This window comes from Sturnus vulgaris, chromosome 5, assembly GCF_052056855.1.
Source record: "Sturnus vulgaris isolate bStuVul1 chromosome 5, bStuVul1.hap1, whole genome shotgun sequence".
Lineage (NCBI taxonomy): Eukaryota > Metazoa > Chordata > Aves > Passeriformes > Sturnidae > Sturnus > Sturnus vulgaris.
In genome coordinates this window covers 60,475,478-60,491,112 of record NC_142247.1, presented here as the reverse complement: position 1 = coordinate 60,491,112, position 15,635 = coordinate 60,475,478, and the positions used below count along the sequence as shown (strand labels likewise).

Here is a 15,635-nt window from a genome sequence, read left to right as displayed (position 1 = left end):
ATAGATTTAAAATGTTCATGTGACTTGAAAGCAATTTATAATTTAAACTACAAATTAAATACTAGAGGGATTTGATTTTTCATCTGTTGGTTGTTTTGGAGCTTTTTCTTCTGTGTAATCTATGAAGAAGATAAATTGAGATTTCTGCAATGAAGTCACAATAGTATAGGTTTGTTATTGAAGGAGCTCCCTTAATAATTACTTGCCATAACAATTCAGAGAACACTGTAAGATGTAACTCCGTATCAGGTAGGAAAATCCCCTCACATTGGCTCAGGGCTTTCTCTAGTTCATACTTTTAGTATGCTGCCATTATACTTTGTGCTGCTGGAGGTGAACCTGAAACACTTAGAAGTTTGACTGAATTATTTAGAGGTTGCTGCTAATTTTGACTCCAGATAGAGCCCCCCTGAAGATGTGTTTGCTGTTGGTCTCATGTGCCTGTCAGGACTGTGTTTGCCTTTCCTCCAGAGCTGGTCAGGCTCCCCTGAGTCCCTGTGAAGTTAATACAGATTTTGTGCCCTGAACACCTTTAAATGTTATGTGTCTGTGTCGTGGTTTGGTGCTGGCACCCACGAACTTAACAGAAATAACTTTAAGAGCCGTTTGGCAGTTGCTATGGTAACAAGCTAAAGATGCATATATTAATTGGATGTCTTGTACATCAGAAATAAAGAAGGTTTCTATAATGAAAAACAAAAAAGGAAAAATTTGAAGGAGATGCATCAAAAACTCATAGTAAATCCATTCAGACAGCTGAGATTTCACATTTAGGTCTTTCTAAAGTAGGTTATATCCCAAGAGAAGCCATCACACAGGAAGAGTAGTCTATCACTTAAGAGACTGTTATGGGATTTGGGATATGTCCTACTACAGATTCCCCAGTTTGACTGTGGGCTAATCACAGCCTGTGGTTCTTGATAGTTTGAACCAATGGAGACTGGTATAATTTTAACTGCTTTGCTCCTCTTTATTGACCCTGTCTGACCCCAAGTTGAGACAGTGTTGAATCCCTTGCTTATATGATTTGCTTCAGGTCAGCTGAGTCTCAGAAGAAGCTCCCTGGGTACAGAGCCCTGTGACTAGTGAGGGGATTTATTCTTTACAGTTCAAATTACTTTTGTGAAACTAACATGAAAATCAGTAGGAAATGCCCAGAATATTGGGGAATGCCACACAATCAGACTTTTGGTGTGATGGAGGTTATCTCTTAAGTTACAAGTGCTTTAATGTGCTCTAAAAATCCATGTTGCTTCACCCAAGTTTTAAACAACTTTATATTTATTCATATAATATTTGGTACTTGACTGTATTTCTGCAAATAGTCTGAGGTTTTTTTTGATACTTACACTCAATGTTACTTAATGGATTTTTGCCTTTTCTTTTCTTTCCAGTAAATTAAGGATCAATATTGATATTACGGTTGCCATGAGATGTCAATGTAAGTGTTCCATCAGTGAAAGTTTTTAAACACTTTAAAGTCTCTTCAGAGACCACACTTGCTCACAATATAGTTAGATATTGTTCAGAACATTTTACCAGTGTTATTTCTTCTGATCTTAATGGCACATAGTGATTAATGACTAATTGAAGGAATTAGTAAGAAATGTAAAGAAGAATATCTGTGCTGTTTCATTCTCATCTTGCAGAACCTTGCTTTGTCTGTCACAGGAATAGGATCTGTTTTTCATGTCTCATTAGCTGAAATATTCTAAAAGCTCATCGCGAGACACAACTCAGCAGCAGGAATTTATTACAATTTCTATTTATTTATGAACTTGGGATATATTAAACTGATCTGCTGTTTACAGCACTGAAACCACTGTGTAATTTCATCCTCCTTGTGGACGTGAGAGAGATGCCTTCCTTATTAAAGGCAGTACTTAATATTATTTTGATATCATTTAGGTAATGAACTTTTATTGTATTCAGTCTTGCTTGTCCTGGACTGAGAGAAAAGAGAATACTACTGCCAGGAATGCAAGCATATTTTGAGGATGCGCTTTTGTTGCCGAGCTAAAACCTTGCATTAATTGTATGGTACATCAGTGATTCTTTTGTTGTTTTCTGCAAATAAACAAACTTTTATTCTCTGATTTGACTAGTCTTAATCACTGTTCATTGCTTGTAAAAACAGGAGAAAATATTTATGCATAACAGATCCTAGAAAGCTTGTCTGTGTGGTTCATACAACTTCTCTGTAGGAGTTAAATCAGTGAGAAGATACTGCATATCTGAAGAGTTTTTTGTCAATGTCCATCAGCTGATATTGAAGGTTAAACAGGTTGAAGGAACAATAACATATATTGAAGTTTATCACTGTACTGTGAAACTTCATTTCAACTTGAATTTTTTTTGCTTGTCCATAATCATCTATGTGACTTACTATTTCTCCCTGTTTAAAATAGATGTGGGGGCTGATGTTCTGGATTTAGCAGAAACAATGGTTGCCTCTGCAGATGGGTTAATCTATGAACCAGTAAGTTGATTCTGACCTTTTTATTTAAAAATTTAATTCCTCTTGGTGCCAAGTACTACTGGGCTGGTTTGCTTGCTTGTGATATTTTTTTTTTTTCTCCACTAGCCTGTTAGAGGAATATTCTGTAGTTATCTCTTTTGGCCATAGCTTCTCAGTACATTTGAGCATTAACTGTAATTGAATTTACTGAGTACATTTGTGTTAACCAATATTTAGGTTTGAACTTGGTGAACAGATCTTACTAGTGATCCTTTAATGATGATGAAGTATAGCAAGTCTGGTAGGTTGTCTTTTGTGCTTCATGTGGGATGAGCCTAGAAATATGCAATCTGCACCTGGACCCTTGTCTTTCAAAGATTGCTCCTTTGCAATTCTGTGTCGGAAGGGACAGAAATTTTTATACTTGAGCACAAAATGTGTTACTTAAACTGCAAAGTCCTTTCATAAACTACTCCGTGGTATCAAATGTGAAGTTGATTATAGCTCTATACCCACATCCCAATTCTCTTCTGGGTTTCATGGAAGGGATGCTTTCTGTGTGTTTTATTAGATGTGTTATTCTTGTTTCAGGTTCCATTTGAGCTCACCCCACAACAAAAAGAATTGCAAAGGTAAAGCACTGTTTATGGTTTGTATTACTTGTACTAGAAGTGACTTTGAAGTACACCAGAGCTATGTAACACAACTACGTCTTGGGTCTAACAGCTCCTGCTTGTAATTTAAGAATGCAAACCTGCAGAAAAATACTAAGTTAATTTGCTTTCCTCATTATTTAAGATCTCTGTTATGGAAAAAGACAATGACTTTGGACTTACCTGCTCAATGGGGTCATGCAATTGCAAGCCAAGATGTATGGACTCACTCAGCTTCTGTTTCCAAGTGAATGCTTAGTAGCACAAGTTAAAATCATTGAATCAAATGTGTAAAATGGATATCTAAATGTCAAAGCTGAGCCATTGTAACAAACTGGCACATTCTTGCAAAAACAAATTAATTATTTCCTATAACTTAATTAAACACAGTGTTTATCACTTCAATATCTTGGTGTTGTGTGGGCCCACTGTACTGATAGTCTTGTAATACTACTGAAGCTTATTTGGGGGTTTGGCTAGTTTTGGTATTTAGGTAACACACTGCTGTGAACACCTGAGCTTTAAATTCTGTATAAAACATTATTGCCGAAGTTTAATGTAATGCTTTATTACTTTGTCATCAACTTTGCTAAGTTCTTGATTTGCAACCTGCAACTGAAGCAAATAATGAATTGTGAAGCTAGATTTTGTTTTACTGTTGCATGTGTTCACATTTGTCTTTAATCTTTAGGATGCTGCAACTAATTCAGAGTAGGCTGCAGGAAGAACACTCTCTTCAAGATGTGATATTCAAAAGTGCATTTAAAAGTGCTTCTACAGCACTGCCACCACGGTAAGAAAAACTGGGATTTTGTGTCATTATTCCCCTTTCCTCCAACTCTGTTAATTAGACTTAACGTTTTATTGTGGCTATGATTCCACCCCACCTCCAGAGAGCAAGGTTGTAAGAAAAGATCTCACTGCTTTTTAATTAATTTTAAAATACTGTGTGCTTGATACTTGCTTTGGAGGGCTGATTTATGAAAACCTCTGGGTTTTCCAAACTGGAGGAGGTTTCCAGGTTTTGTGTGTGTGCTTACACGTACATACACAGATATGAGTAAATATATGCACACAGCTTTTTATTCCATTTGGTCTGATGTCTCCTTCTTAATGGGAATTAGTAATGCCAGAGCAATACTAAACAAGAGTCTTTTTTTAAAACTACCTTTCTGTCCAGCAGTGCTGCTATTACCTGTGTCATAATGCTTCATAATTTTAAAAGAATCAACCTTTGAATACAAATGTGTTTTGTTAGTAAAATGCTTTGTCTAAGAAAACACTCTTAAGATTGTGTGGAGAAATCTTGCTGTTTTCACTTAATTCCAGCTACTCAGAAATGTTAAGAGATTAATACATAGAATGTTTGGTCTGCTGAATCTAGATGCTATGTGATTTTATTTTTTTACCTTCAAGGAAAAAACATTTTCTACATGAAAGCTAAAATTCTCTCCATTTAGAAACAGCACTAAGCAAAAAAAATACTAAATAAAACAAAACAAACACCGAAGCTGCCATACATGTTTCCTCTGTTGTAATCTCCCTGTCTGAGGATCAAATATATTCTTCCTTCCTAAGGCAAGCCTAAAGATGGCTCAAAAAATCTTTTTTTCTCATTTTCTTTATGTCTTCAGATTAATTAAGTCCTTCTGTGCCTCTGTGTTGCTTGTTAGTGCAGTATTTGAAATGGTATTTATGCTTGAGATGTGTTGAAAAAAATTTGGTTTTCATCTTCCTCTAAGGAGCAGATTTTAGAAATTGTTTTTTACAAAAGCTTCTACTTCTCACCCATGTTGTGATGTCCACAAGAAAAAATAAGTTGAAAGCTCTTCTTGCTACAGTGTTGTTAGTGTGACCAAAATGTATTTGATTCTGTTCATTGTAGCATTAAAATTTTCCCACTGAGCCATTTCTGGTAGAAGGAAGTGGGAAAATAAAAATCCCTGGGGCAGATAAACTTATGGTTTAATGTTCTCTGTTGGCATGTTCAGGTATCGTAAACCAGGCTTATAGGCCAGATCTTTGAACAGAAGTATGAATGAAAGCTCATTGGTTTAATCAAACTGACCTTTACTAGTTTCCCTCCCTTCCACCATCTCTGCTATCTGTAATGCTCTATCTTTATGCTAGGAAAAAGAGATCTAACTCTACTGCTGTTATTTGTGCTAGACAGTGAATATTCTTAACTTTCAATGTTGTTTTTATTTAAACAGGGAAGATAATTCATTACAGTCTCCAGATGCATGCAGAATTCACGGTCATCTCTATGTCAATAAAGTGGCAGGGAATTTTCACATAACTGTGGGCAAGTATGTTCTGTCCAATTCCTGAAAATAAAAAATCCCTTGAGTTCTACATTCTATATAGTGCATGTATGGATATATGTGTGTACTTTTATGCTTCAGTTGATGACTGAGTTTTATTGACCTTCCTGTACTCATGCTTGGTGTTTTTTTCCATGTAATACCTATTCTTGCACTGTTAATTTTCTTCGTAAATTACCAAAATCGTGCAGTGCATTGCATTGTTGCATGTAATGTAGTCATTATGAATTTCAGTGTTTTACAGGATGGAAACTCTTGAAAATTGCTTTGTCAGAGAGCAAATACAGAGTGCAGCTAACTTGCTTACTCATAGAACAAGTATGGTCAAACTTTTGTTAGTCACTTGAACAGTTTTGCAGCTTTTCATATAGTAGGACTTGGTGACCCTTCCAGAAGCACAGTGACACTAGTCACTGTTCTGTGTAAGAACGTTTTTGTGAGTCAGAGATTCCTGTTCTTACTGGTCAGTCTGTCTGTACTTGACAGTAATAAAAATGTCGTATGTGGGTGTTATATAGATATACACAATAGATATCAGATTTTAAAACATATACATGTGTATGTTACATATATTTAAGCATATATATATTATGTTGTACATATTTTATAAAGTATTTATTGAAATAGAGGAGAAAAGGTAATTTTTCTAAATAGTTCTATGTGGACTCATAAAACATTTGTTGCTTTCTTCAGGGCAATACCACACCCTCGAGGCCATGCACACTTGGCAGCCCTTGTAAGCCATGAGTGTAAGTTCCTTCTGTCATGTCCATATCAACATGATTCATTTCAGTCAGACTGCTGTCTCCTAGTTCATGTTAGGTTGCTATTGTAAAGATGTTCTAGCTGTGCAATTGCATTGCAAAAAAAAAAAAAAGGTAAAGAATATTCTTTCTGATGATCTGACTCCATAACAATTTACTTTCATAAATTTATACAATTAGAATTATCTTTAGATTGCTTCTGTAGTAATGATAACACTGGAATCTCAGATGTATTTTGCTGTAACATAGACACCATATAAAATTTCTGTATTTCAGTCCAAATTACCTCTTCCTCGAAGACCTTAAAAGGTTAAAAATTTCTGACTTTTTTCCTTAGAAACTTAATTTTTGGATTATGAGTCTAGATATTAAATTTATGTTACTTAATGCTTAACTGCTTACTTAATGTGAGGCAAAGATGACTTATGGCGAAAAATTAACTTGATTAAACCAGTTACAGTTGGTTAAGCCTCTAAATGTCTGCCCATGAATTTATGTTAACACAACTTTAATAATTTTATACATCATAAGTACCTGCAAAATAGGCAGTGTAGTAACTTAGCAGCTGCTTTATACATCTTTTATACATTTGAATTGCTAAATTTTAGTCTTTTTAATGCAATTGTTTACAAGAACGTAAACTGTAGAATAATATAAGTATTTGGCCAACTAGAAATTCTCTGCTATAAAATTGTAACTCTGTTCAGCTCCACCATTGATTCAACTATAATTGCGATTTGGTTTAGAAGCTATTTTCTAGAAAAATTTAAATTTTTTGTTAAATATTTTGGATTTCAGTTTTCTTTGAAGCATGGGTAGATCCAATCGTGTACAGTGGTGTTTGGTAAATGCATTAATTAGAATATTTCAGTGTCAGAAATGGGTGCATCTTTTTCTCTAAGTACAGAATCTCATAGTTTAAAAATGCTTCGTTTCTCTATATTGTCTTTCAGCCTATAACTTCTCCCATAGAATAGATCATTTGTCATTTGGAGAGCTTATTCCAGGAATTATTAATCCGTTGGATGGAACAGAAAAAATTGCATCAGATCGTAAGTGTTGTGTGTTTAAAAAAAATCTTGTTGAGTTTCCCAATAGTTACATTTAAATTATTATAGTTCTTCATAAATGTTGTGATTGACGAGCAGCATGTTAGGCTAAATTTGGTAGTGAGCAGTGCCCTGTTGAGTTACCTATATGACATCTTAAAGGGGCATTTCTTTCTAATATATGCATTGCTGTTCCGTGCTGTTGCCTTGAAGGTGATTTGCAGTTTTTTCCAGGTTTGTTATGTTGAAGTTACACTATGTCTGACCATATTGCATCAGTATGTTACAGTGGAGAATCATAGATCTGATTGTTGTCATAATGGGGAAAAATAAGCCTGATTTGGTTTAAAAAATAGCACTAGGAGTCTTGGATTCTATTCCTGTATTTGGTTTGTCCCTTCCACAGTGTGTTTTGTGATGAAACAGGATGGCTTTGTGTAGCACTTTGTTTCCTCATGTATAAATAAAGGAGTAACCTGCCTCCTCTGACCACTGGCATTCCCTGTGAGAGTGAACCCCAGAACTTTCTACAGCTGCTCTTGTCTCAAAGCCAGTCAGTTCCTTGGCTCTTACAGCCAGAATAGTTTAGAGTAGTTGAAATAAATTGCTTTGGTCCATTGGTGTTTGTTCCCTTAGGGAACTGCACAAAGAGCAATCAAATACATAAGCATGCTGATAGCTCTAGAAGAATTCTCTGCAAGTGTAATCGAGAGAAAATCTGTAACTGGTTTAGAAGGGCTTTTAGCACTGTAGATACAATTCAATGGCCAAAATCTATTCAGACCACTCTGAGATTAGCATATATCATGAAACATGTGACAGTGTGAAACTTATTCTACAGAAACAAAAAAAACCACTACCTTTGTGTTTCGTTTGAAGCTTTGAATGGCCTGAACGTAATGAGTCCTTTCATTACATGGGAAAAATGTAAGGTTTTGAATATAAATGGGACATATGTCTTTTCCATGGAAACTAACTGTGTAGATGATGCTGAAGTAGTTTTGGCAGTGCTGGCATTCCTTGAAGAATGTCCCTAGTGCAAATGGCTTAGCTGATTTATTATTTCGTTGATTTATTTTTTAATATCTCAGATGGCCCTTGACTCTGTTCCTGATTCAACAGTAAGATCTTTTTTTTTCCTTCTAGACAATCAGATGTTCCAATATTTTATCACAGTTGTGCCAACCAAACTCCATACATACAAAATTTCAGCAGAAACCCATCAATTTTCAGTGACAGAAAGGGTAAGTAGAAGAAAGAAAAAAACATGGAGGTAAAAAAACGAAAAGTGATTGTTCAAAACAAAATTTAAAATGTTAAAATAGTATCATGGTTTTGAAAAGCACTCTAGTATGAAGAGACTCTTTGTAGAACATTCTAGTACACTAGATTGATCTGTAAATCATAGAGCAGTGATGGTAAAATATATATATGCTTGGTGACACATGCAAACTTCTATTAATATTTTGTGTCTGTAGATCTGGAGTGTGATATTAGAATTAGTGATAGACAGTAGTTTCTACTTCACTGGGTGCTCATAGTGGTGGTGGTGAAATCCTCCAAATTTTAGGTCTGTAACCTAGTGTGTAGCTTTGCAAATATTTAATTCACCTTTAGCTTTTTATCCATGTGGGAAGCAAACAAAGATGCAGCTCACTTGAATATCCTGAAATTGGTTGTGGGGTGTAAGAAATGGAAACAGGTAGTTTGTATAAAAAACTGATTACACAGTAGGTATCTCACCTGTCTTGTTTAACCTTTGTTGAACCACCAAATTTAATTACTCTCAAAACTAGAGAGCTTCCACATCTGGGTTTTGAGAGGCTTTTAATTCTGAATCCATTACAAAGGTAGTTAATGCAGCATAGTATGTATCCTAAAGTACTAATTTAAAGACTGCTGTGAATAGGAAAAAAGCATGGATATACTGGCTACATGTCTTATTTTCAGATACTGAACTCTGTTGTCATCGTTTAGTCAAAAGCCAAAGAAAAAAAATCTTTGTCAAAAATTTAATTAAAAATGGGAGATAAAAGTGAGAGGTGAGAAGAAAGCCTTGGGTTGAAAGAAAATGTGGGTATTAGTAGGATGGCAGTTAACTCTATTACATCTTGTGATGTTCTCCAAGGGAGAAGAATCTTTTATTTCCTCACAATTCCATGTCGTACTTCTGAAAAATGCTGAGGTAGGGGAAGTAGGATAGAGGTGATGCCTTGGTGTTCAACTTTGGACATGCAGGCTACTGAAGGGAAAAGTTTGGTCCAAAACTCATGAAAGCTGGACTAAAGAGAGAATGAAGAGAATTTTCATAATGCAGTAAATTCCTACCTCCTGCTGGTTTAGCAATCTGCTTTGTGTTTTCTCTGCATAATCTGTGACAACTAAGGCATTCCTTAAACTTCTGCATGTCAGTCAACAGCTTATCTTATTGCTCCTTTTTTTTAATCTTGTATTCAGTTTTTCTCTCTTCCTGTGTAACAGTGGTTCTTTTAATTAGCTGTCCAGTCTAAGTTAGCTCTTCAGTTATGTGTGGGGATGTATTTTTATAAATTGCTACAACCACAGGTTGCCTGGGAGAAGAGCCTATGAATAATGGAGATAAAGTGTCCATTGTTTGCTCTCTCTGCCTCAGTAGGCAACCCTGTTGTCTCCAAAGCTTATTTCTGTTTATTCTTAGGGAACCAAATACTTCTGTTAGATGAGCTGGGAAAGGTTACTAAGAACAGCTATTCACTGAACACCTTATTGCATGTATTTTGAAAGAGTAGGCACATATGCAGACATGGAAAAAGGTGGTCAGACAGCCATGGCTCAAACTTGAATGCAGTGAGGTTTAATTGCCAGTGTTGGGCACATGGGGAAGCAGAGTTTGAGGTGCGGGCTGAATCTTCTCCACTATTCTTGATGGTGGAGATACTGTAGTTATTTATATTAGAAGATTTAATTCTAGCAAGGCTTCACTGAGCTATCTGATGCAAGGTTAGTCATTTTTTGCAGATTTTAGCAATCAAAAGTTAAATCCTCTGCAGCAGTAGAAGCTGGAAGCAGATCAAAATGGTTTGCAGAAAAAGAATTCCGTTTCTTTTAAGGGTGGAGTTTTGTGTGTTCTATTTGACTCTTTTTCCCACCATTTCACCTCAAAAAACCAGTAAGGCTTAGGGAAATAACAGAGAAAAAGCAAACAAAAGTAGGGTTTTGTCCTTTGCTAGTGGCAAGGTTCTGTTTACCTACCTTCAGTCTTCTCTTCCTTTTTATTATGACTGATCATCCATCTTCAAATGCTGACAGTTGTCATGCTTTGAAATATGGAAAGCATTTTCTACTGGTTTGTTTTATTTAACCATTGCTGAGTTTTTGGGATCTGTTACCATTACTGATACATTATTTTGACATCCTTTTAATTTTGGTGTGGTAGCATAAAAAGCAGTATGATTTTTGATAATATTCCCTAACTGAAGTTGCTTAACCTGCATTTTCCAAAATGGTTCTCTGCTTTTATGATACCATATTTTGTATGTTTTTTGAGCACAAACTGTTAAATATACAGAGAAATGGAGCTGTGAAATATGGCTTTTCTGTTGAGTTTTGTTTATCTTGTCTTTTTTGTTCTTACTAGTTTATCTTCAGTCCATTATGTTATTTTCTGCTGTCCTTATATATTTTCAGCCAGACTTACTTGGCAGTGCATTTATCAACACCTTTCACTAACAACAAAATAACACCAAACTTTTGAAAGAAGCTTGTGTTGAGGTGTCTTCTCTCCTGAAACCTTTTTTTTAAAGTAGGTATTTATAGCAGCCACACTCTCCTCTTTGGTGTCTTTTGGTTTGAGAATTTGGCAAATGAAAAGAAATTAGAAATTTCTTAGATTAGGACTGAGGTGCCTGGTAGTCATAGTTTGGAGTGTTTATTTATTTACTGAGGTGTATTTCTTGCTGTGTGACTGTTGTCTATTGCAATGTAACTGACAAAAAGTTTGAAAAGAGACTTTTGCCAAGAAAGGTTGGACCAGGTGTTCCTCGAGGTGCCTTCCAACCTGCCATTCTGTGATTTATATAAATCCTCTGGGGATTCTGCCATTGGTAAGGCTGTTCAACAATGTAAATCTCATTAAGGTCTCATGCTGAATTAAGTGATTCATAGTGGCTGATAAAGTAGGAAGAGCTGTGGCAAGTATTACACCAGTGCAGTCCCTGAGTTCACAGGCTGTGGCATTATCCTCATAGTTACCAACACCAATCCAGTTATAAAAATCCTGTTTAAAGGACCATGTGAGCAAGTCTTGAGAGAATAGTACCAAGGTACGATAACGATAGTGAATATTGATATGCAGCACAGCAGACCAGTGACCAGGAAAGTAAATTTTTACTTCATGGTGTTTGACTATTAGAAGGTACTGGTCAAAGTGACCTTGATACTCCCCAGTCTTTAGTTCATTGCTAACTCTGATTAAATAACTCCTTGTCATCCCATCTTGTAAGACTGATTTTCTTGTGACTAGTGTGACTAACAAGTGTTTCTGTCTTTTCTTTCAGGAAAGAGTAATTAACCATGCAGCTGGCAGCCATGGGGTGTCAGGAATATTCATGAAATATGACATCAGTTCACTTATGGTGACAGTGACAGAAGAACACATGCCTTTTTGGCAGTTCTTAGTAAGGCTCTGTGGTATTATTGGTGGAATTTTTTCAACTACAGGTGAATATCAGTGCCTTCCTTCTTAAGTTCTATTGTTTTGAGGGGTTTTTATTGTCATGGTGATTGGCTATTTTGTCATGGCTATTGATAAGTTACAGGCAGCCCTTTTAGCAGGTTTAAGATGAAGTGCTCGTTTGTGTACATTGAGATGTGCTGTGAAAGCTACTCAGTTTTGGTGTCCCAGTGTGGCATTTCTGGTGTTCTGAGGGCCTGATGTTTCCTTTTCGGTTACTATAGCAAAGTTTATTTACTTCTGGAAGAGCAAGGCTATATCTGTCTATAGATATATAGGTATCTATGTATATTATGTACACACACACACATACTGATACTCTCTGTATTTCCTATTGTTGGGATCCAGTAAGTAAATCAATGACAAAAGTTGAGATAAAATTTCCATCTGAAGTAATTGGGAAGATTTTCCCTCTCAGTGTACTGCTGGATTTGCTTCATCAAAGAAAATAAACCAAGTTGAAAAGGCACAATTCACTTACTGGTCAAGACATAACAGGGTACTTGGATTGCAATTTATTTCTTTCCTTGGCTCTCATTGGAAGAGAGCTCAGTAAAGAGGCGTCAAACTAAGAGCTGCTTTTCAAAGTGGATATTTCTGTCCCACACATTATATTTTCACCCATGAAAGCTGGAAGAGGGAATTATGTTTACTTGGTAGCTTTGCTTTCTTGATGCATTTCAGAATGTTAGAATTCTGCCCTGCCCTTGATATTTCCATTCATCATGTTAATTTCTCAGTGTTTTATGTATGAGTTTACTGCACTGTGTCCTGTCTTAAGTATGGTGCCTAGCTTTGTTGCAATGCTTCCATAAATAATATATTTTTACTGCTGGTGTCAATTTAAATCTTGCTTGACATTGCAGGAATTTTACATGGCTTTGGAAGATTTGTAGCAGAAATTATTTTTTGCCGTTTCAGGCTGGGCTCTTACAGATCCACATCGGTAAGGAAAAGTTCCCCTAAGTGTTTCTCTAAGTGGTACACCTGAGGATGGATGATAAAGACAACTCTGGGACGGTCCTAGGAGAATTTAAGATATTTGCAATAAACCCTCCCCTTGACATGCATATTAGCAGAGATTTAGCAGCTTTTTAAAATAGTTGGAAGACCTAAAATGTAAAGAAGCAGAGTTCTCTACCAAATGTAATTAATACAGCTGAGTCTCTTAGATGTCCTACATTCCCTTCACTGTCTTTACTATATTCTTTTTATTTTCACATTGCTCCAAAAATTGCATGTTTCCCAGGCCTAGTCAGTCTCCCTGTCCTGGTTTCATATATCCTTTTGCTTGGCCTGCACACTGAAGAAGAGGCACTGTGTGCTGCAGGGGTTCAGTGGTGCTCCTTATTGTTCTGCAGGCTACTGCCAAGGAGTGTGAAAGAGCTGAGCTTTCGCCTTTCCCTTCCTTAGGCAATAAGAGAATTGCTTCTCTAGCAACTACTTAATTTTATATTACTCTTATTTTTCCCATATAAGCCTCTAGTTAGCCTTTGAGACCTCTGCCTTTCTCTCAAATTTGGTTCAAGTTTGCCAGCTGTCAAGTTTATGTGAGTGGGGAGAGAGAAAAGAAGGCAACCAAATTTCTATAATGTTTGTATGAGAGGCCAGGTAAAAGGCGTCCAGGAAATGAGCAAGAATAAAGAAGTTTTTGAGGAGGGAGGGTGGAGATTCTGTTTCTGGCCAAGCTATTAATAACGCCTTGTTTTTGTTTCACCAGGTCCCACTTCCTGATGGCCACACAAGCAACCACTTACCTCTAATTACAGACAATAGTACACATTAGCCTCCTGAGAAAATTTTTTTTCTTCCTGCCTGATACAGACTTTTTTTATAATAAAGAAAACATTGTGCAATATGCTGAGACAGTGCTGATGGGCAGCAAAAAATTGAAGCCTTTACAAAAAAAAAAAAACAAACCTCCAACAAAACAATTTGTGTAATTTTTTGTCTTTGAGTGCACGTGGAAACAGGAAATTGTGAGACCAGTGAGGTGGATAATCTTCTGGAGAGTGAAGGAGTGTTGCTGCCAATACAGTATTCGTGGTTGAGCTGAACATCTTTGTGGTGGCTGCCTGTGACCACTGAAGCATCTTAGTGATGCCTGGGAAGGCTGCAGGCCCCAAGGAGAAAAGAGTACAAGTGGGATGTGTGAAAGAGCAGCCACAGAGGGACACTAACAAAGCTGGAGTTTCTTTCAAGTGTGCAAATGGAGGATTGGCTTTTCTTATTCTTTTATAGGGTTGAGGGCTAAGATGCCTTTCATACAGCTGGGGAGCGATACTAAAAATCCTGAAGAAGAGGGGAACAAGAGAGTAGGTAGGGTGGAGCCTAAGCCATTATGTTGGTCACAACCACTGCCTTTCTGCAACCCCACCATTCCTTGGTGGAAGAAACGTGTGGAGCAGAGGAATTCCACTGTGCCAACAGTGAGAGCGTCACTTCCAGCACTGGTGTGGAAGTGCCCAAGGACTCCAAAAATGTGCTCCAGCCTGCACAGCTTTTGGACTTGGAATAAGAAACCCTTTAAGCGAGGCATTTGACTGTAGTTTTGATAAAAGGCAAGACTCCCTAGTAAAAAAATCAGGAAATATTTGTATGCCTCTTTCTTGGTAATGAAATGGCTTTGATGGAATCTTTGTTGTATCTGTGCTGCTCATGTGGGAGCCATGGGAGCATCCACATCCTGGAAATGGAGAAGTGAAGGGAGAAGGGGGAAAGAAGCTGCCAGTTCAGGGCAGCTGGGAGGTCTGCTAGGCCAGGCAGGGAGTGTGGAGCTGATAGTAGATGACTTCAGGGAATTTGAATCATATTGCTGCAGACAGAAGATGAGACAGGATCTGCAGAACTAATCCTTGCTGTTCAAGAAGGTTTTTGTAAATTAAATGAAGAGAGCAATATTGTATTGTAAATATGCTACTGAGAAAGAATGTTATTAATGCAAATGGTGCTTTGAGAAATGGAACATCATGTTACTGCTCAACTACTGGTGTACATCTGTGGTTGAACAGTTACTCCACCAGTGTAAAAAATTATTAATATGATTCCTTCTCAGCAAAACTGATTTAATAATATGTTAGAAGATGATGCTGATCCTGGCTTTACCATGGAATTAATATTTTAATTAAGAGGACTAATTACAGAAAAATAAAAATCTCTGTGGCATTGTCAGATTTTGCTGACTTCCATTAATGTACTTTCTAGGACACTTGGACTTTTTTGATCAGGAAAATGTTAATAATACAGATGATTTGCTATGCAAAGCGAAGGGCTTCCTAAAAAGAAATGAAATACTAAATAAAATATGGGAAATAAGGAAAGACTTTTGTTGAATTTGGCTATTGAGAAAAAAGTTAAAGGAAGCCAGGCCGTTGGGGATGACAGCCAGGTTTGGGGTTTTCTCTTGTGCTTTGTTTTTTTAACATTTTTAACATTGATTAGAACTCCAGCAGCTTGAGAAACTCTCGTTCCCATTTCTCTTTGGCACTTCCCTCTTAGATTTCTTTCCTACTTCTTCTCAGACTGCTTTGGGCTTTTCCTAACACTTGTTTCTTATCTGCTTGGAACAGACTGTACTGGTAGGAGAGACTGATCTCAGTTGACTTCCTGTAGCAGAACTTTAAATGTTATTTTCTATTCTCAGATAAAAGAGCCAAGTGGCTTGGTGTGTCTTAAA

At 36.7% G+C, this 15,635-nt stretch overlaps 1 protein-coding gene across 3 annotated transcripts in view; it reads left to right on the top strand.

The window, feature by feature from the left end:
• ERGIC2 (ERGIC and golgi 2) overlaps nt 1-15,635 on the top strand; it is a 24,003-nt gene extending 8,368 nt beyond the window's left edge. For all 3 annotated transcript variants that reach the window (XM_014868980.2, XM_088165804.1, XM_014868982.2), the window contains exons 4-14: nt 1,395-1,441; nt 2,409-2,479; nt 3,050-3,090; nt 3,803-3,904; nt 5,325-5,420; nt 6,129-6,184; nt 7,153-7,251; nt 8,395-8,492; nt 11,784-11,946; nt 12,826-12,905; nt 13,680-15,635. In XM_014868980.2, coding sequence (XP_014724466.1) covers nt 1,395-1,441; nt 2,409-2,479; nt 3,050-3,090; nt 3,803-3,904; nt 5,325-5,420; nt 6,129-6,184; nt 7,153-7,251; nt 8,395-8,492; nt 11,784-11,946; nt 12,826-12,905; nt 13,680-13,745 — 919 coding nt within the window. In that variant the 3' untranslated portion in view covers nt 13,746-15,635. The remainder of the gene's footprint in view (nt 1-1,394; nt 1,442-2,408; nt 2,480-3,049; nt 3,091-3,802; nt 3,905-5,324; nt 5,421-6,128; nt 6,185-7,152; nt 7,252-8,394; nt 8,493-11,783; nt 11,947-12,825; nt 12,906-13,679) is intronic.